This window comes from Thermobia domestica, chromosome 9, assembly GCF_964235325.1.
Source record: "Thermobia domestica chromosome 9, izTheDome1.hap1.1, whole genome shotgun sequence".
NCBI lineage: Eukaryota > Metazoa > Arthropoda > Insecta > Zygentoma > Lepismatidae > Thermobia > Thermobia domestica.
The window spans coordinates 140521497-140543292 of record NC_137462.1 but is presented as its reverse complement, the minus strand read 5'-3'; the positions used below and the strand labels follow the sequence as shown (position 1 = coordinate 140543292).

Genomic DNA, 21796 nt, shown 5'->3' with positions numbered 1-21796 from the left:
AACATAAAAGTTCATTTAGATATATTTTTTTAAATCACTGACTTCGATATCCATAAAAAGATAGTTTCTGCAATATAATTAGTTTTTTTTAATTATTTAAATTTGGAGAATCTCATTAGCTGTCAACTGATGATAACACAGACCATATATAATCTACCTATTATAGTTGAAGATTAAAAAAAAAAAAAAAAACAGTAATTACTAACACATATAGATTGTTATTAAAATAATGGAAACACTCATACTGTAACACGTAATCTTTCTGAGTAACACTGACAATTCATGCACTATAACTATCTTGTGTTAATGCAGTGTTGGACGATGATGAGTAACACGCGAAGCGGTGTAACACGGATTCATGTGTGCAATAGGTCAGCTATATAGGGCAGTTTTTTGTGCGTAGGTTAGTTGGAGCAAGGGTATCCAATATTGCCAGTTTGTTAGATGTATCAAGAGCAACAGCACCCAAAGAGATGACGCCATGCAGTACTCAGAGGAACAGTGGACGGGAACAAATCCTAAGTAAGAAGGGTCGTCAAGAAGATTGCCAAAAAGTACTCTGAAAAGCTAATGCTTCAGCATGGCTAACTACAGAACTCAAACAACATTTTGAATGATTGTTATTACAAGGACGAACTACCAGTGACTATATGGACATTTTGGGTGAACAGGTGCATCATGTATGATACCAATATAGTTCTTTTACAACGATGCCATCTTGCAAGATGACAATGTGCCAATACATACAACCAAATCTATTCAAGTCTGGTCCTAAGTGACTTGGGGAACATCAGGATGAACTTCTATACTTTCTCTGACCCCTCAATACATTATTGAAATATATTATCAGTTTCATAGCAGCGAGTCTAGTGCAGATTTTATCATTCTTCAATGATGTAAGTAAGTGCTGGTATAGAATGACGAAAGGTCCACTATTCCCCTGAAAATGATTTACAAATACATACACCTCAATTTCGTGACGGGTACAAACTCTACTGCTAAATGTGATTCAACGCCATAATAATGAGATAAGTAGCGTTTTTACTAGATGTTTCCATTATTTTGATAACTATTTATGGCTCTCCTGATTGCTCACTACTTCTAATAAGTGTAGTACTTCTTAACACGTGCAGCGTATGACATTCAGAATAGTACTAACAGAATAGTGCTCTTATACAGATTCATATGTCAGTAACAATTTTCTGTCATACAAATTTGACACTTGATAGAATGACATGTAAAATGTAGTTGCGCCTCGCTTTTTTCTGTTTATGACCGTGAGCATAATGCAATGAAGCATTGGCATATTATATGGCAGTTGGTTTGGATATCAACCCGATTTGGTCCGGCAAGTAGTATAACTGTAAGATTGGTTTCCCTTAATTTAATAACATTTTTTAAAAAATATTTCTGCTTGGAACTGGAGCACATAAAAATAATTATTAATAATACTAATGAAATATAAATAATCAGTTTCTTTATAATTAATAGTAATGAAATACAAAATTCTTTTGCTTCTTCATGCTGTCTGAGAGAGTCGTGCGGTTAATATCTATAAGTAATAATTTCTATAAAGCATATCATGCTTCTGAGAGGGGCGAAGACCATATTCTCAATCCTTCATCGAAATACGCACAAAAGTTTCTCGATAATTTAAGTAACACTGCTGTTCTTCCCAATGTAATTAACGGTGAGTGCATGTAATCGGAGTTCTCTCTTGTTAACAGCACGAAAAAAAAAAAGAATATTTGGGTCTATTTATTAATTTTCGTCCAAAAAGAAATTCTACTTTCTGTTTAAAGAACAAATTTGTCAAGACGCTTAATGTTATATGCTAATTTTGTATCTTTTGCTGACTATAACCATGTTCCTCTCCTGGTCAACTGCTACAGCATTTGCCAACTCTTATTGCTCTGCACTCTCGGTCACAAGTGAAAAAAGTACGCCCTGTACATAATAGTCGTGCAGATGTTATAGTGATGAGGGGTTTACTTGTGTTACATTTAAGAAGGTGTTTCAGGAGTTTTAACATCCTGTCTCACCTTTGAAACAGTGCCTGATATTCTTTACATAGCCATCTATACATTTGCAGGTATTGTGTCGACATTCTTGTCGTGGGTAGCAATCTGCATCTAGCAAACAGTGTCCTGAAATATAAATGTACTTGTTTCGTTACAGCTAAAGACACGTTAATCTTCAAACAGAACCAGTAATGTGAGATTTGCATTTGTAATATAAATAGCACTTTCAGGATACAAGAGGGTCACCAGAGCTTTTTTCAGTTGAAAATAAGGAACACTAAAAATTATTGCCCGTGGCAGCCAAATTGTATGCATTTTCGATATGCTAGATCTATCATAAAAATCTTATGCCTAAATAGATAATTAAAACATTTACTTAGAGCAACACTGAGAGCAATGTATACGAGGAATGTTGCTAAAATTCTAGGAATCTGTGTCGAAGAATAATAATACAGGGCTAATACACGTACACTCATGTCCAAAATGATTGTCGCATATCTATAACAGTCTCGTTGTGCGAATATAATTGGATAATGATATCGCAGGGTACTTTTAATACTGTTACTATGTCTATAATTGGGAGATGTATATTTGTGGTAAATTTCATAGGAAAAGAATTATAAATAGAATAAATAGAATAAGTACAGCAAAATGTTGCTAAATGGACAAGAAAAGTTTTTTTTCTCGTTATATTGTTCTTATTGACAGCTCTTTTGACATGAAATTTATCACATACATGTCTCTGCCGATTATACATATAGTAAGAGTGTTACAAGTACCCTGCGATATCATTATCCAATTATATTCGCACAACAAGACTGTTATAGATATGCGATAATCATTTTGGACATCCGTGTACATCAAGAGGTGTTAGATTGTCATAGGAACTTATTCAAGCTACAAATAATATCAGCTGAGGAGACATAGGTCTAATAATTTAATCCAGAAACCAAAGGCCAGACTAAAGAATTAAACAAATAGGACCTTCACTTAAAATATATTCTGTTTACTAATGGAATGATTACGATACACAAGGAACAATTTTACTGTATTACCTACTCGGTTTATGCAGAATATTATTCTAATCTTTTGTCTTGTCCATTCCGGTAAGCATTTATGAAACACCGGCTTGGAAAATTTCATAACAACCATTAATATAACATGTAAGACCACATACTGCTAGCGAACGAAGGAAATTTTAAAAGATCTATGCTGGGAATTATCTTCATGTCAATTTCATTCTCCTGATTTAACCTCTAGTGACTGTAATCTCTTTCCAGAAAGATAAATCTTGGGTTAATAATTTGCGCTTTCAGACCTTCAATTAAATAAAACATAAAATAGACCAGTGGATAAAAGAAACTCCGAAAGATTTCTTTAAAGGTGGATTGAAAATTTTAGTTCCGCCCTGAGACAAGAACGAAAATTACATTGACTCCAATAAAATAAGATGAAAGTTAAAGAAATTGAAAACAAACTTATCAGAACTTTGAAAACGTTTTTCGTATTACTTGATTTTCATTCCTTCCAAATTTAACATTATTTTATACGCTGTGAGTTTGAAGAATTTTTGACAAGACAGGTTCAAGCGTTTGACATGTGACACTTGTTCACTTATTCATAATTTAAAATACTTTAGTGTTGCCAACAAATTCTGTAAAATTCTTCTCAGAACATTTTAAAACTTCGTTAGTTTTTAATTTAATTAAGCATTCACGAAACACAAATATCAGTTTTTGATGAGCATTACTGTAGTTAAATGAAGTTTACAACATAGGATTTATAATTATCATACAAACCATGATCATTCAATTCAATTGTAAATAATTTCAAAACTGTATATAATTTTGTATTTTGTAATAGATGAGATGGAAAATAGTTGTAACAAAATCAGCAAAATATTATTTTTCGCAGACTTACATTTTCATTAAATTTGAAGCAAATGTGTAAAGATGTAATATGATTTTTTAAAATTAATCTACGTGATTTTTAAAATTAATTTAGTCTACATTACGAGAACAATGGGTACAAAAAACAATATAAAAGTTTATTGTCACAATTTACCCCACAGTGGGGCAGGTTGTGAATTTTGTGGGTAAGTTATGACAGTAACCAGTGGCGTAATTGAGGGGGCTTCTGGGCTTGAACCCCCCGAAATTTTATTTACTATTTTAAAGTAAATGAAATATCTTGCAGAATTTTCGCTTTTTCTGAAATAAAATTAGCAAAATCCTCTCCGAATCAAAATCGTAAATACGCCACTGACAGTAACAAATATTTTTAATGTTATAATAAAGCTATACATCATGTTAAAAGACAGGTCTTTGAAATTGTTCTTAATACTTAAAAATATATTTCTAGGGTACTTTCCATTTTAAAAAGTTATATTTGCATTGTTTTCTTAATTTTTGCTGGAGTAGAATGTAATATGTATACAGATGACTTATATTTGAAAAGATCACAAAATAATATATTACAACAGTTATGACATACATAAATCGGCTTACGATTAGTAGCACAGGCATCGTGTACCCATTGCTTACAACGAAAACAGTCGATTCACTTTTCTTGGGATTTGGAACTAGAGAATGGCTGTGCACAAAGCAAGACGATACAGTCTTCTTCACTATCAATATCATAATCTTGATCTTTACTTTTGAGTTTGAGGTTTTTGTATTTTGCATCCTTATACAACATTGATGTATGGAGTACAGAACCTACTACACATGTAGGTTATGAACCACGACCAAAGCTTGGATCTGGTACACATACTGGCTGCACAGACGATCATACGGGATCAATTTTCTTATTATAGACCGTTCCAACAATTTAAAGCTTTCGGTAAAAGATGAAGGACATTAAAGCGAACATGTTGCGGACTATTGCTACTTTTATACGATGAAAAAAAAAATGCTCGCATAAACGAGGGCTGCATTTGGATAAATCACCGACACTAGATAATTTAACAACTAAACTTCTTCTAAACTTGTATGTATATTCTTTTGCTACTAGTCTGCCTGATTGGTCCCCATCTCTGAGGGTGGTAAATTTTGTTCTTGTCAGAGATTTATTCACGTGGATGTTAATTTATTTTGGTCCCTGGAGCTCGTTTATATTGAATATGCTTTAATGGGTGGCAGACTCGAATATGAAGTATAGTATGGTTTTAGCGAAACGTGTCTGCAACTATCTTTATATGATCATAATCTCAATTGATTACATATGAGAACAGAAATTCATCGTCTGTAAAAATATCTCTGTTAAAGAAGTATATGCAACTCATTCGGAATCCTATTTGAATGTTAAGATGTGTTTTTGCAGTTTTGACAATAGATAAAACATCATAGATGCTACTTGCACTTCCGGGATTACTTTTCATTCATGCATCAGTGGCAATTGAAACAACTGTTTACAGAAAGGGTATATTCCTTTATTCTGACTACAACTTATGCAATGTGTGCGGTGAGAACGACCGTTGGCATATTTGATTACCTGCACCGAGATATGGGATTCATGGTTATCAAATAAAATAGGACCCATTGCTAAATAGAGCATAATGTGTGCTTTTCACAAAATGTATAATGACTTTTTGGAGTTCTGACAGTAACCGTTAGTAATCTTTCATATTCACCTAAGTATTAATTTTCACTATCTTAGTTACCTTCTCAGCTACTATTCCTACTGTCATTTTTACAGTACTTTTATCGATTTTATCCATATTATATGTGTCTTGAGGCTGAAAGTGAAACGTATCAAGCACTGAGGAGAAGTTATCGAAAAGTAGCTTCACATTCTCTCTATTGAAGTATTTTTCCCTGCTTAACCTTTGAAGTTGGTATTTGTGTCTCGTGAATACCTGATTAAATTAAATAACCAACAAAGTTTCGAAATGTTTTGTAAAAATATTCCTAAATATATAAACTTTAGGTTCCTAACGTCCTCAATCGTTTCATACATGATTGTGGTGTAGTCTGTGGTCTGACGTTGGGTGACATATCGTGAATGTTGACACGCCCATTTCCATCATATTTCCATCTATTGACCAACGGTAAAGTAATCGATGTCATTTCCATTTACTCTTTTCACTTTCTTAAGAAGGTTTCCGATTGTCTCATCTCCACCAACCAGAATTCAATCAGAGCATGTTGTTCCTGACGAAGATCAAGCAGAGTAGCAATTTTGATTGTTAGAAGAGCGTTACACGTGAAAACAAGTTGATCTAAATGGGAATAGAACCATAAATGATGCTTCTATGTGCTATATAAATAGCAAACATGTAGTATATAAAATAGATATAGAAAACTGCTTGGCATTACGTTTTAAGTACAAGTTTCTGTCACCGTTATTTCTTGTTTACTTAGGTCAAAATTCGTTAAGTCTTTTTTAAATTGCTCCTCAATTACTTAATCATATTGGATCAACGTTGAACATTACTGTGCATCGATTGGGAATCAAAACTGACACCATGCACAATTGCAACTACTGATGTACAAAAAAAGTTGTTCAATTGATGAAAATATACTTTGAAGTTTAGATTCAACCTATGAACTACAATTTCATAACTTTTAATACCCATTTGAATGTCTTTACTAAGTCAAATTAATCTTAAACTAATGCAGAACAAGGCTGTAACAATAAACTAATTTAAATTATAAAAAGATTTCACTTAGAACACTAATGCAACCTACATAGACTAACTTGCTCATTAACATTAAACTAGCACTTTTTAAGAAATAAACAACACAGAAGATCAAAAAATTATAAAGAATTAATTGCAATATCTAATTGTAGATCATATTGGATATTGTAGTAATAACATACCAGGTTATCATAAAATAAGTATCGCTGTTCAAAGAACTCTGGAGACGTAATGCAACCTGACAGAATGCAACCAAACCTGGTAGGAGTATATTTAGAAACATGCAGAAGCGATCGGTGTAGAAAATAAAATTAGTTCCGATTTTCGCCACCAGAGATAATTGTCGCGCTGTACAACACCAAAAAAAAAAAAAATAATAATAATAATAAGCACAGCGTGTAAGAAAAACGACACTAGTGATGCTAAATGATAAGAAAAACTGTAATTGCCTGTGGGTCTCGTGGCATTGACTACCAACGCTATTAATACCCCGAGGTCAGTGGCGGATTTACGGGGGGAGCGGGCTTTTGAGCTGAAGCGTCCTTTTATAATTCTTGGATATCTTACGAAAACGAAGTTAAATGTTAGACTTTCCTGTGATCATAAACTACAAGCTCCCTCCAAAGTGACAGGAAAAGGTTACTGTCAAATATCGCCTCCAGAGGCTATTGTTTCTGTTCAGTGTTATATACGGTAAGTATGGTATGGAAGACAAATGATATTATTGATATTCAATGAAAGAAAGGCCATAATTATGCTCCCGTGCGACGCGTGGCATTGATTTGTACTGCTATTAGTAACTCCGTGGTATAGTGATGTGTTATAGGCGATGATGGTGATGTGGGGTTCTGCCCAAAGGCAGGTCTGACGTGAAGGTCCCTGGGCAATAAAATCCATGATGACTGGTACCGTATGAGATGATGATGACGTTCTAAGAACGGAACCTACAGGATAAGATGGCATCTGACTTACGTGTTTTCACCGGAAATCGAACCCGGGACCCCTTGATCACAAGGCAAAGAGTGTGGGAAGAAAAAAACCCAACCTCAGATTACCATCAGCTCACTTCTGGCACATAGTAGCGCTAAAATCCGCAACACATGCAGGCGTGAGGAAGCACCTGGAGCGTCACTATTGTGTTTTTCAGATGTAAAGCATCACGGGCAGTAGCCAATGCTGTGCGATATTCCGCGCGGTGTTGCCGGATTTCGGACTCCCCTTTCCCTTCTCGCTCTTTTTCTAGTTGAGATTATTACACATACATTGGCAACATTATTCACAATGTAAATATACTATTCCAGCAAACTCAAAGATTTTGGCTGTGTATCCTAGAAGTATATATAGCAACTGAATAACCTACCTATTAACTTATTCCAGTGGAACTGCTAAACGTTCGTCTTCAACACTACTTTCACTATCGTCTATGTCAATTAATATTTCGCCATTGTCTGAATCTGACTCTTGTAAATTTTTTATTATGAGTTCCAAAAATTGTAAACACAAAAAATAATTCTTCGAGCTTCACTTCGTAGCACTTTTTTTTTTAAAGAAAATTCCGCACTTGTACTCGGTTTCCTTAAAGACATTGTCAACTATAATTTTGGAGAACAAATGAACTACCACGAAAGAAAGCAACCTAGACACTGATGAATTCTGTTTATGCTAGAAGAAGAGAAGTTGCGTTCCTACACACACAATCAGCTCCTTTGCTTCCATGTAATAACATACTCTTATACTTGATGTAGGTCTCACAACAACAATCCATCTGATTCATAAGCAACACGATATGGTCGAGTTTGTTTTGGGTTACAATAATTTATGACACCACTCAGACGCCTGGTGCTTTTGCGTCCCTGCTAGAGGAGTAAAGAAGGAGTACGTAATTGGCCACACATACGTAAGGTATTGAAACGAAGAAAAAAAATCATACTGCGTTTCTTCTGTCGAATAAGGAAGAATCTTGCATGAAGGCAATTTCAAAACAATATTACGAATGTCCCATACCTTCTGTTCTTCCACATGAGCTCCCGCCGGGAATCGAATATATATATATATATATATATATATATATATATATGAATCAAATTGCAGAGGCTTGTTATTTAATTCGATCGCTTACTATTCTCAAGGGTGTAGAAACGGGAGAAAAGCGGGCCTTGACTTTCCAAACTATTTCCAGCCCCGAAATGAGGTTCATCTAGTATATGTTTAGTAAACTTATTTAATAATTAATGCAAATTAGGAACGTTTATAATAAAATAAGATTTTTAAAAAAAGAAAAAAGAAAACATCATCAATACAGTTTCTGTACCTAATTACAAGGACGCTGATTTCTCTGTAAATTGGGGGGGGGGGGTGCATTCAGATGCAGAAAGCATAAATGATGATTTTAAGACAAATTGCATTCAAATTATGCCTAATATTGCACATTTACAAATAAAATGAGGGGCCCTGGCTCCCTCAGTCCCCCCAGGATCTCTCACTACTATATTATTGCATAATAATATCTGAGTTGATATTTTTTCGAGTTTTTTCCTTTTAGTATTTTAACCTACATAAACACAAAGTCGGATAAACAGACTGCTAGAAACAGCATTTGTTTTCTTATGAATAGCTTATTGATTTATCTCTTACAATCCGCTTTTCAACTTCAGTACTGTTAAGATCCGTCTTTTGTTAAGGTAGCATCGAGGAAACATAATATGTGTATAGTATACATGGTGAGTTAAAATGCTTTCATATTCTGAAAGAGGTCATTTGTTCTGTTTTTAATGTGTGAAAAGCTTTCCTCCCCCTGAAAGTAATGTTCCCCTAGAACAACCTGTTGGTTACACCCCTGATTATCCTTTAATAAAAGTTGAGTTCCATTTCCAAATCGAAGAAAAATCCACTGGAAATTAGACGGGACTCAACGCTCGTTTTACTAATTGTTTTATATGGAAACCTTTCAAAGCGTGTATCATGACAACCAGTTATCATAAAAAGATGTAGTTTTCACGTATGTGTTCGTAATTCTTTTCTCTACTTCGTAAAGTGAGCAGTTAATGTGCTAATACAATATTTCTAATAAGCGCCTCTGCTATTGTCAAGATTCGCAGTAGCGCGAGAAGTCAGCGTGCAGAACTGCTTGTCGCGAATTGTCAACACCGCTCAAAGCCAATTGGACGCCGCGTAAAGCCAACTCAAGGCCATGCCGCTTCTCATCTGAAATCTGTTGTAGTGTCGTTTTCTTCTACGCTGCACTTAATTGGCGTTGTACAGCGCCACAATTACCTTTGTTGGCGAAAATTGGAACTAATTTTCTTTTGTACACGAATTGCTTCTGTATGTTTCCAAATATACTACTACCAGGTTTGGTTGCTTCTGTCGAGTGGTTACGTCTCCAGAGTTCTCTGAACAGCGATACTTATTTTATGATAACCTGATACTTTTGTTATGTATTTCTTGCAGTAATTTCTAGGTTATTAAAGTTTAGTTATCATATAAAGTTCTAATTTTAAAATTGTAACTTATACTTTTGTGTATGTCGATAGTATTATTATAATAATATTTGTAGTAGCATTTACTGACATTCGTTTTACGCCTACATTATACTCATTATTCTACAATACAAAATATTAAAGAAGTAATCAAATATAATTACCTATTTGGCCATCTCCAGAGATCACTAATAAGAGAGTAAATATTGTTAGCATCTGAATGTATATAGTAACTTCCATTGCACTCTCGTCTATTAGTTATCCTAATTGAACGAAGTGGTTTCCAAAAAGGGTCCACGTTACGCAACCTTAAGGAAAGAAAAACAAACATGCTCAGTTGACATACTAGGCAAATACTCCACATTGATATGAACCTGGAACTACACGCATTGAATGCACATGATTTAGCCATTCTGCCATTAAGAGGCACGGACAAAACCTATTTATTTTAAATCATCACTGAACGATTAAGTTATTAAAATTCCTTTTTTCCCTCTTATGCAATATATGACATAGGTTTGAAATCAGAACTAGCTAACACTTTGCATTATGTTTACGAACTTTGGGAAAAAAATGGTATATTATGTATTAAATCAATAAGTTTGTAATTTACCTTAAACACAAAACCATTTACTTCGAGTACATCGCAATATAATGTCAATTTAACTTTTTCGAGTGTATATCAGTAAAACAGAACATATTGATTTAATCATCGAAATTTATTTTGTCGCCTTCAAAATATGCCCCATTTGAAGCAATGTGTATATATATGCCAACAATAAACCCAATCACCGAAATAGCTTTTGTAGTCCTTTTCCGGAATAGCCTTTAGCTTCTTCAGCGAATTTGGTTTGATTGATTCAATTGGGCAAAACACTTTTCTCGAAATGATAATTTCAGTTTCGGAAAGAGGAAAAAGTCAACTGGAGTCATATCAGGTGAATATGAGTTTGATCAAGAACATTCGTTGAATTTATCGCCAAAAATTCGGTCACAATAATCATCTTGTGTAGTGGTGCTGCATAATCCATGAATTGTTCTTCCACAGTTCGGGATTTTGCGACGCATGTTTTCATGTACATGCCTCATGACCGGTGGCGTATTTAAGGGGACTGCCGGGTTTAAGCCCCCCGAAAATTTATTTATTTATTTAAGTAATGGAATATCTTTCAGAAGTTTCACATTTCTAGGAATAAAGTTAGAAAAGCCCCCTCGAAACAAAATCGTAAATACGCCTCTGCTCATGACGCTTAAATAGTGCTTTTTGTCAAATGTTTGTCCCTCTGGCAGGAATTTTGAATGCACAACACCACGGTAATCGAAAGAAACATTCAACATTACCTTGATTTTGGAACGAGTTTGACGTGACTCTTTTGGCTGATTTTTCCCTCTCCATTCAGAAGCCTGCCTGTTGAATTGTTTGCATGTCAAACTAGTAAATCCATGTTTCGTCTCCCGTACTAATGCGTTTCATAAATGTATGGTTGGATTAGGACCGATCGAGTATGTATCTAGCACTTTGTTTCTGAAGTTCTTTTTGCAGAAAGTTCAACTCTTTCGGAACAAGTCGAGCGGCGACGCGTCTCATGCCCAGATTTTCAATAAGAATGGTACGGACGGTTTCGTGTGAAATGTTGAGGTCCAGGGCCATCTCTCTCAAGCATGCATAACGGATTTTCCATCACGATTCTTTCAACTTGTTGATTTTCATCGCTATAAGACGTTGACGACTGGAACGAGGCAAAACTTCACACATTTTCTCGCCTTTCTTTGAATGCTTTGAACCACCCCTATGCTTGAGTTTTGGATGAAACTGATTCACCAGTGGTCATTTCCAACATTTTCAACGTTTCTGTACACGAAATTTTGTTGTCAATACAAAATTTCATGCACACTTTTTGCTCAATATTTGTATTCAATGTAAAGATCGCAAGACACACTTGAGGTCGATTAACAAAACCAGCAGATATAAACAAACTAGTTGATTGATCGTGCTCATATTGCATATCATAACTAGCTATAATGCTGCTATATTACAGCAGAAAAAATACAGAACCCTGTTTTTTAAAGGAGAAATTCCAGGTACTTTTTATGACAGAATGTATTTTTAATTTTATCAATAGTTACAGCATCTGCTGCAAAGAAAATGTTCCGGACATTGCCGAATAGTCTGGTCTAAATTGGAGTATTAATACTTAAAAATTTTTAATTAGCATCGTTTATTTAATGGCGCCAGATATGTTTCAATTCTTCTAAGTAACTTAAAGATCATAACCAGCTAAAAGAAATGTCTAAAAGTAAAATTTTTAAAAAATATAGCCATTGTAATCTTGGTAAAATAAAATTTCTACTTTATTCCAACCTTTCAGGTGTTATCGTTTTGCAGCTATAAAGCCATGTCGAATTTATCACTAAAATTGTTTCAATATTGAAATTGATTGAAAAGTTACAGTGAACTGTAACTAAAATGTCCCAGCCATAAGGCCGAATAACCGGTTCTAACTAAAATTATTAACACTAAATATTGTAAGAAGTAATGAGAGGTAGTAACGCTAGACATATACAAATTGTTCTAAGCAACTTAAGATTGTATCAAACTATAAAACGTCTAAAAGTAAAACTATTTTTTTTTTTAAAAAAAAAAAAGAGAGATACACTCCTGTATTTATGTCAGGCGGTCATCTTGATCTCTCTGCAATATAGTTTCGTAACCAAGATACGTAATTCACAGTATAACTATGTACACACAGTTATTCTTTTCTCAAGTTGGACAGTGGAAAATACACCTGTAAGGCTTTTCCGCCAACCCACAAAAAACATACTATCACATTAACAGTATATAAATCAAACATTAGCAAGGATTAGAAACGATGCATTTCTGGGACATATTTTTCAAAACTATTAGTCTTGTAATACTAGTGTAAAATTTTTCGAAATAAAATATTTTGACAATTATATATATCACAAAATTATGGCAAATTACATATGACACTTAGAAATGATTTCTACTGTTATTATAGTGTTTCTCCTTCATGATATTTTATGATTTCTAGAATAAAATATTATAACACTAGTAATTTTGAGAAGTAGACTCCTAGTCGAGAAACAAGGGATCACTGGTTTCACTCTAGGTAAGTTGCTATATTTCTCCACTGTAAACAGAACACGCGTTGTAAATAAATAAATAACTAGAAAGCAGATTTTTAAACCATTTTGGGATTTAAAATATATAAGTGTATTATCATTTTCTAAAAGACTGCTTAACTACTTGACTATTTTAATCAATAGGTACTTCATGAACTTCATAAGTTCCACTCTAATACCAATTGATGTTTAACAACGGTTTTCGTTAATGTATTTATCTAGTTATTTGACATTTTCCAGTAATTGTTTATCTTTCAATACATGGTTTCGAAACTTGTAGCTCTTGTTCCAATTCACTTATCTTGCAACATAAATTCCACTGTTAGGTCTAGTCCTAATCTGTTTCTCTCATTTTCCTTCAATAAAAACAGGATTTTCAGGGACAACCTCAAAACCTTTTGAGGGGTGAATACTCACACTAAAATAAAACAAAAAGTATAGACCAACCTGAGTGCAGAAATCCCTCTTTTCAGCTCTATGAACAGTTGAACATATGTAGGAAAAAATACGAAAACAGCCGAGAAAGAAATGTCGGATCGAAGTCAGATAAAAGAGGACATTCATTATTTTGGTTTTAGATGTCACTAATGCACAATTGCATGTGATTCAGGAGTGGCGTAAGAATGGCCGCCAAAGAAATTAGGATACAAAAATAATAATTACAAAAATACCAAAAGCACACTTTTTATTTTTTAACCATATCATGTGGTAAAGTGATCCTATAAAAAAGGTTTCAAGAGTTTCACAATTGTAATTTACGAGCAATGACACAATTTGCAACAAAACTTAAAACTTTATATTTCCGTTCATGTAAAATACCATAATAATAATAATAATAATAATAATAATAATAATAATAATAATAATAATAATAATAATAATAATAATAATAATAATAATAATAATAATAATTACAAAAATACCAAAAGCACCCTTTTTATTTTTTAACCATATCATGTATGTGCTAAGATGATTCTATTTAAAAAGTTTCAAAAGTTTCATAGTTGTAACAAAGACACAATTTGTAAAAACTCTAAAATTTGTTTTGTATGTCCCTTAATGTTTGACAGTGTACAATTTTGCAAGGTTACTTAGGATCTACTGAATTAAGCTTTCATTTGACACCTGAATGAGCCAAATAACTTCAAAAATAAGGAACTTATGGTAATTTAGTTCCATGATGTTGAGTACCGGAAAGTGAAATTGAAGCAACATTCATATTTTTCAAAAATTTCTCCCCGGCCCATTTCTCATCCAAAAAATCGGTAAAAATTAATTTAGCATAATTTCATTGATATTAATGTATGAAAAAAAATTGAATAGAATCTGAGACATTGAAGCACAGTGCTCTAGGTCAGTGGTTCTCAAACTTTCCTATAACGCGGACCCCTTGTGGATTCAGAAATTGATCCGCGGACCTCCTTGCAATGCTATCTGAAATTTCACATAGTATTAAAAACTATACTGATTAGAATTACCACTGACAAGAAAAAGATCAAGAAAAATATTGCAATAAGTAATCTATTCTAAAGATACATGATTGATTCCTAGAGAAGGAAATTTCAATTGAAAATACAGTAACTTTCAAGACTGAAAATCAATGTCCTTATTTTTTTCTTTAAAGGAAATTCAATTGACAAATAATGTTCTCAAATGTGGGGTCATTAATATGAGGAATGAAATTCTTTCTGTTTTTCCATAAGTACACTGAAATCCGGAATAAGTTTTGTCACAATCAATCTTAGATCCGATTCACATCAAGACGATTTTGCTTTCAGGTTTTAATACTGCAAAGAGCAGAAAAGGTCTGTTCACTTAAGTAGGTAGTAGGGAAAGGCATCAAATATTGCAATGCATTTATAGACAACTCTTCATACTCACAGGGCAGAAATTTAGTAAAGTAGGAAAACATTTAAATTTACAAACATAAGTACAATTTCTAATTGCTTTCTTTTTAGTAACTGAAAAGAATAATTCTTGCATAATAGCTGTGAGTTCCATTTTATTATAACGAATTTCAAGTTTTAGGCGTCGCAGACCCCTGGATACGTCCCACGGACCCCCAGGGGTCCGCGTACCCTACTTTGAGAACAAATGTTCTAGGTGATTTGACGTGGAATGACCCAGTACATGAAGACATGACAAAAATTATGGACAATCATGGGTGAACCAATGTGTCAATTCGTAGCTGTACCTAACCGAAAATTTGACGGAACGGTACTAGAAAGGACCATAGCATGAGAACGAAATGTTGGTCTTATAAAAAGGTGTAGCAATTATTTTCAAACCTACATTCTAGTTATGTACCAGTGGATTTAGAACAGGGGTAGCGCAAGTGTTAACCTTAAATAGAATAAAAGAAATTTTCAAAATGATCACCATTGTAACCATTAAAGGATAACTGAGGACAGTTAGTGGTGTACTAATTGAGTTCATCACTGTAAAGTTTCGCATCAGCATCATACCTTCTGCTGGTGATGTTCGGAAACACCTTGTTCGTTCTATCACAGTCTATCACTGCTCTGACCGTTTTCACTTGTCGTAGCCGTTATATGTATTTTTTCATCAGATGTGACAGTCCGATGCAGGAATCTTTCCTGGTTAATCCGTACATTCAGAAAAGCACACATTTTCAAACGGCGATCTATATTGGGCTGGGTAACTCATGGGATGTCCATGAGTCCAACTGTTTCACCTTACCGATTGCGCAGAACGGCCGAACAACAAAGGTTGATGTAGATACTTATAGACTTCTGTAGGCATTATGATAGGGTGGTGACGAAAGTCCAGAAGATAGGAGACCCAACAAAATCGATTACGTTCTTCTCAAGCAACGTTTCAGAAATTGTGTAAGAGACATGAAGACACTGCCGGGAGTGGATATTGGTTCGGATCACATTCTCCTAGTGGCAGAAGTACAAATCTGGTTAAAGTCAATCAAGATAAATAGGAGGAGAAATCGAAAATGGAACTTAGTGATTAAGAAATATGGACGGTAGCGTAAAAGAAGAGATTGAAGAGAAATTCTATGCAATGAGCGATATGGTAAGCAGTGTAGAAAATAACCGAAGAAAAGAAAAAATCATTAGCCCAGGACCTGCCAACAGGCAGGCTACTTCATAATAATAATAATAATAATAATAATAATAATAATAATAATAATAATAATAATAATAATAATAATAATAATAATAATAATAATAAACTCGCCTACGATTGCAATAACACATATCCGAGAGTTTGCTTCCACGATGTTTCTGAGGAGCTCATCAGGAATATGCTATTGGTCGGTGGCCATGTAGGTCATTTATAAGTGTTGTCACCTACAATACATTTCACAAACCTTTCAGCATATAGTGAATTCAATCACCATTTGCAGTCATACCAGTTTGTAAAATGACGTTGCAGTTTGAACTTGTAAACGAAACAGATTCGCAATTATGTGTTCTCCAGGCCCATTTTGACACCATCTTTTTCAGCAACGCACTACTTCATGAGGTACTGGCCATCTTAACCGTTTACTGAATATGTAAGAATTGGAATTCGTTCACGTGAACTCGGTTTATTCATTGGATCCATTACATAGGATGATTTACCACAAAACAAAACGAACACTTGAATTACAGCTATCCAATAGAATGTAAAGTGAAAACCAAACAACTGTATCCAATGTTTACAGAGGTTGATTCAGTTATAGTAAGCCGAATTTTAATATGCCTCTTACCTAGTAAATGTCGTTTTACCAGCACCGATTGTGTTCGGTCTGTAAGATATCCTTACTGACTATTTTCCGGCATCGAAGTTTCCACTGCAGATGACTGCGTTGCAACTGGACAATGAGTATTGCATCCCACTTCTCTTGACAGGGTTTCCACATGCCGAAGACGGTGCGGATTCGACGATGTGACAGGTGCCACTTGAGAAATGCGAAAAGACAATAGTCCATTGGGATAGCATCTAGACTCCTGACAGGAGTGTTAGAGAAGGGAATTGCCGCAATTACGGTTTCCTGTTCCATACAACAATAGAATTCCTGCGATGTTTTCGCTGTGTGGCTGGATGCCTTGTCTTGGTACAGTTCAACCTGGTTGCCCATTCTTGTCCGTTCAATGCTAGGATTTCATGCTGGTACATTTCAGTCAAATATGAGTTTGATAGTATGCAGCATTGCTTTTGACGTTTTCCTTTACCTTTCTTAGACGCAGTTTGCTCCTGTACTAGGAACCGGTCCTTTTGGGAAACTCACTCTGTATTAACAAAAGAGGCACTGACCAAAGCTTAAAACTTTACTTTATTTTAAATTATAATTTGTAACTGTTTCGGATATCTAGCATATCCTTCTTCAGACACGATCGAAATTAATGAAAATACAGACATATTTTCCTAGATATCCGAATTTCCTAGATATACAGAATAGATAGAATGTAGGAAACAGTTACAAATTATAATTTAAAATAAAGTAAAGTTTTAAGCTTTGGTCAGTGCCTCTTTTGTTAAAACAATTAATCCAAAGCCATGAATAGTCTTACTATCACTCTGTATGTAATGGTACGAGGTTTACCACAGTTTGCGAGGTAACTCCATGGCTCATCAAGGGTAACAGCAAACCGATCACCTGCGAGATGAGATTCATACAGCCTCTTGCAGTTCTTTTTCGCTCAACCATATTACACGGTTTCATAGCATGCACACCGCTCTTGCAAAGGACCGTGGGATAAATCCTTGTGAATAGTTCTGTTGATTGTGCCTGCAATGTGCGGTTTGCTGGCCATCGCGCGATATGTGGGGATTTTTTGAGGTTGCCATACGCCGAACCACGCACAATAGCTGTGGGATTCTCTTCACGAGAGGCCGGTTTCTAGCTGCTCATGTCGGTGTGGAGATCACAGGACTTTCTGCCGCATATTTGCATATAATACGATTGACAGTGGCACGACTATCACAAAAATTATGAATTTTACACATGTTTACGGTGCGCAATCGTTAACTTAGGGTCGGAAATAGCCACAATTAACTCCTCTCAGAATCTGTTCAGTTTCGGCGGCATCAGACTACGCTCGACAATACTGCTCTACTAATGCCGTACTAAGGAGACACTGTTACTTGTTCCGTGACAATCTCACGGCGATGGGTTGCGCATGTGCGATACAGTTGTACATACGAGCGTAGAATTCTGCTCAATATAAATGGATTAATCTCTGTATCTTATAAGATAGAAAACTAAATTGGTAAACATCAAAATGGGATAATAATACATAGACTAGATAAACACACGTCTGAGGAGACAAAATTGCATATAACCCGAGGAAGCAATAGGAAAGAAAAAAACAAGAATACATAAGTGTTATTTACATTACGCAAGAAAGCAAACAATGATATTGCAATGTCAGTCTGTAAAGAACTATTAGTAGAGTAATCAGCATAAAATAACTAAGAAATGCTGTACAATGCGAATGAAAATATGTATTGCCATAAACCTGTTAAGCTAATGTGATATGTGTAAAATTAATGTACCGTTTACCCATTGCATTTTCGAATTTTTGTAAATGTTCAAAATATCCTCCACGAACCTCACGCATCGACGAATCAATAACTGCCAGATTCTATTCAATACGTTTGTATTCTGCGCAATGTTAGCACACGGAGCAATAACGCAAGCCACTTACTCTTCGGAGAAGGAACTGGTTCGTAGAGTCTGTCTATTACACCTATGTCCTCGGAAACTATGCGAACTATACTTCGGCCCCACCCTCGCCACCCTCTGGCGGATGAAATCCTCCCTTTGATCAGGGAAAAAAGTGAATGACCTCAGGTGCCAATTTGTCATTCAGTCGCTTGGTCTTGATGAGTGAAGATCGTATACTGCTTAGTGTGGCTAATAAAACAGAGCACAGCGAAGTCTGTGAAACAATTCATTGTGGTAATGCTTCCGCATCCAATAATTGAAAGATCTCGGCTGCAGCAACTTGTCCCTCCTCTTTCGAGGGAGTTACGGGAAATCACATATTGATAGCAGTACCAGAAGGGGCACAGTTGAAACATAAAGGCTCTAGTATGCATCTCCCTCAGACATCTGATGAAATAAGGAATTCCACAATGCACTTCGCCACTTTTTTACCACTATGTCCCACCACAAACATAATGCAATAGTACTTACCTATTCCGGGTAAAGACTGTTCTATGTATTTTCACGTGCGTACTTCAGGGTTACATACATTCGTATTTAGCTGTCTCTTACTTCAATCAGTTTCGTCACAATAATAATTTTAAACATTAAATACAACCTTTAATTTGCCGATCTACGCTTGTCTTTTAGCCAAAATAAGGTACATGACCAATAAAAATGAATGACTACAAAAAGGCTGGTAGAATGAGAATGTGAGAGAAAACGGTAGAACTTCGAGAGAAGAATACAGAAAGTTATATTGTCCATCACAAATTCCTATGACATGGGATAAAAACAGGAAACCCACGCACAAGAGGTTACACTTGAGCGATCGTGCCCTCTACAATAATAATTTGTTACATGCAGTTATCTTATAGATTAATCACTAATGTTCATCTTTAATCAATGTCTTCCAACTTATTAATAAATATTTTTATTCGAAACACTTCAATGTTAATTGTTTTGGATTTACCATCTTGTTTATAGAAGACCTCACAAATTTTCTTCTTCTCTTTGAGGTTAACTCTTGCGCCGCACTTGTTCTACATCCACTGATATCCCTAGTAGAATCTAGGAGTGAAAATAATGACTAAGCCTTTCTACTCGGCCTTCATTCGACTTTCGTTCTCGTACCCTTCAAATTTTCGGCGGGCTACAACTACGAATTGATACATTTCTGCACTTATGATAGTCTATAATTTTTTTCATGTCTTTGTGTGAGGAACAATTTCCCAAACTTTTTTGGTATTATCCCCGAATACCCTCTCTTGTGAGTGCTGAAGTTTTTTAAGTGTGGAGACTCATTTGCATCCAAAAAATTGGACCTTATATGTGTCCTAATGGGTAGAGATTTTTTCTACTTTTATGGGATCTTATTTACTTTACTTTTCGTGGGGTACCGAAGAATTTGCTGATTTCTTTGAGGGACACCCTTACGCCGCCTAAGACCACATCCAATTGTGCATTAATGACACCTATGACTATAAATAATGAATGTCCCCTTCACTCAACTTTGATCCGACAATTCGTTCTCGAGCTATTGGTGTTTTCGCATCTTTCCGACAAATTTTCGACTGGTCATAGAGTCAAAAGAATACATTTCTGTGCTCAGGTCAGTCTATACTTATTGTCTTATTTTGGTGTCAGGAATAATGCCCCAAAAGATGTGGAAGTTATTTCCGAACACCTTGTATACATTCCTCATTAAAAATATGTGCTGGGATGCTGATTTTTTAGAACTTGCGATTGCTATTCTCAGAAATTGTCCACGACTGACACGCTCATTCCAAAGAGCCGTTCAGAACGTTGGGTTCGTCCGCGAGCACCACACCCCTTGGTTCGGGTACAAAACTACGCCTGGATGAAACTTGTTCGCCCAAAATCTCGCCGCCCAAAACTTCGCGGAACAAAATATCGCCGGGCCAAAATCTCGCCTTACCCAAAATCTAACCTGGTCCAAACCCCGCGGTCCAGATCTCGCGATATATATAAATAAAATGTTTGTGACATCATATCTCTTGAGCCATCCGACCGATCTCGATTAAATTTTCAACATAGATCAGGTTCGGGTCTGGGCTGGTTATATATATATATATATATATATATATATATATATATATATATATATATATATATATATATATATATATATATAAAATTTTACTTAGATGATCGGGATGAAGTAAATGATGGAATGAAGGAAGCTGGAGAAAACGGGAATACCCCCGAGAAAACCCACGTACATTATATTTTATCTTCTTCTTCTTCTTCTTCTTCTTCTTCTTATTATTATTATTATTATTATTATTATTATTATTATTATTATTATTATTATTTGTAATATGGAATTGCATATTAAATAACTAATTGGGTAAATTTTAAGATGTTTCATCCCGCAAGGTTCTAATCAGGCGAGGTTTTGGCCACATGAGATTTTGGGTAGCGACGTTTTGGGTGGCGAGGTTTTGGCCACACGAGATTTTGGGCGGCGAGGTTTTGGCCCGTGAGAGTTTGGGTGGCGATGTTTCGGCCGCGAGATTTTGTACGTATCCCGACACCACTATCAGAGAGTGTAATGTTACAGATCTTCCACATAGTGAGTATATCCTCTTAGGATTGATTAAAAATTTGAACTGCCGATACTAGTAAGCAAATACAGAAGAAATGTGACTCCTGTACAATCTTCATCTCTAGGGTATATGCATTTCGGATAAACAACACTAGTTGTTGCACTCAAGCCTTCGGCCCATTGCACACTATAGGTTTTAACTTACAGTGTTTAATTAAAAGCTATAATTTGTTTACATTGAACTTTTATTATTATTATTTTTCTTTTAGTCTGCCCATC

At 35.1% G+C, this 21796-nt stretch overlaps 1 protein-coding gene across 4 annotated transcripts in view; it reads right to left on the bottom strand.

Annotated features, from left to right (window-relative positions):
* The window catches only part of LOC145694159 (uncharacterized), an 87897-nt gene that overhangs the window by 39918 nt on the left and 26183 nt on the right, over nucleotides 1-21796 (bottom strand). For 2 of the 4 annotated variants that reach the window (XM_081770270.1, XM_081770269.1), the window contains exons 2-3: nucleotides 10304-10447; nucleotides 2043-2147 (exon numbers count right to left, since the gene is read on the bottom strand). In XM_081770270.1, the coding sequence (XP_081626396.1) occupies nucleotides 2043-2147; nucleotides 10304-10379 (181 nt within the window). In that variant the 5' untranslated portion in view covers nucleotides 10380-10447. Of the gene's footprint in view, nucleotides 1-2042; nucleotides 2148-10303; nucleotides 10448-21796 lie in introns of those variants that run through there. The other 2 variants (XM_081770271.1, XM_081770272.1) reach the window with 2 other exon arrangements.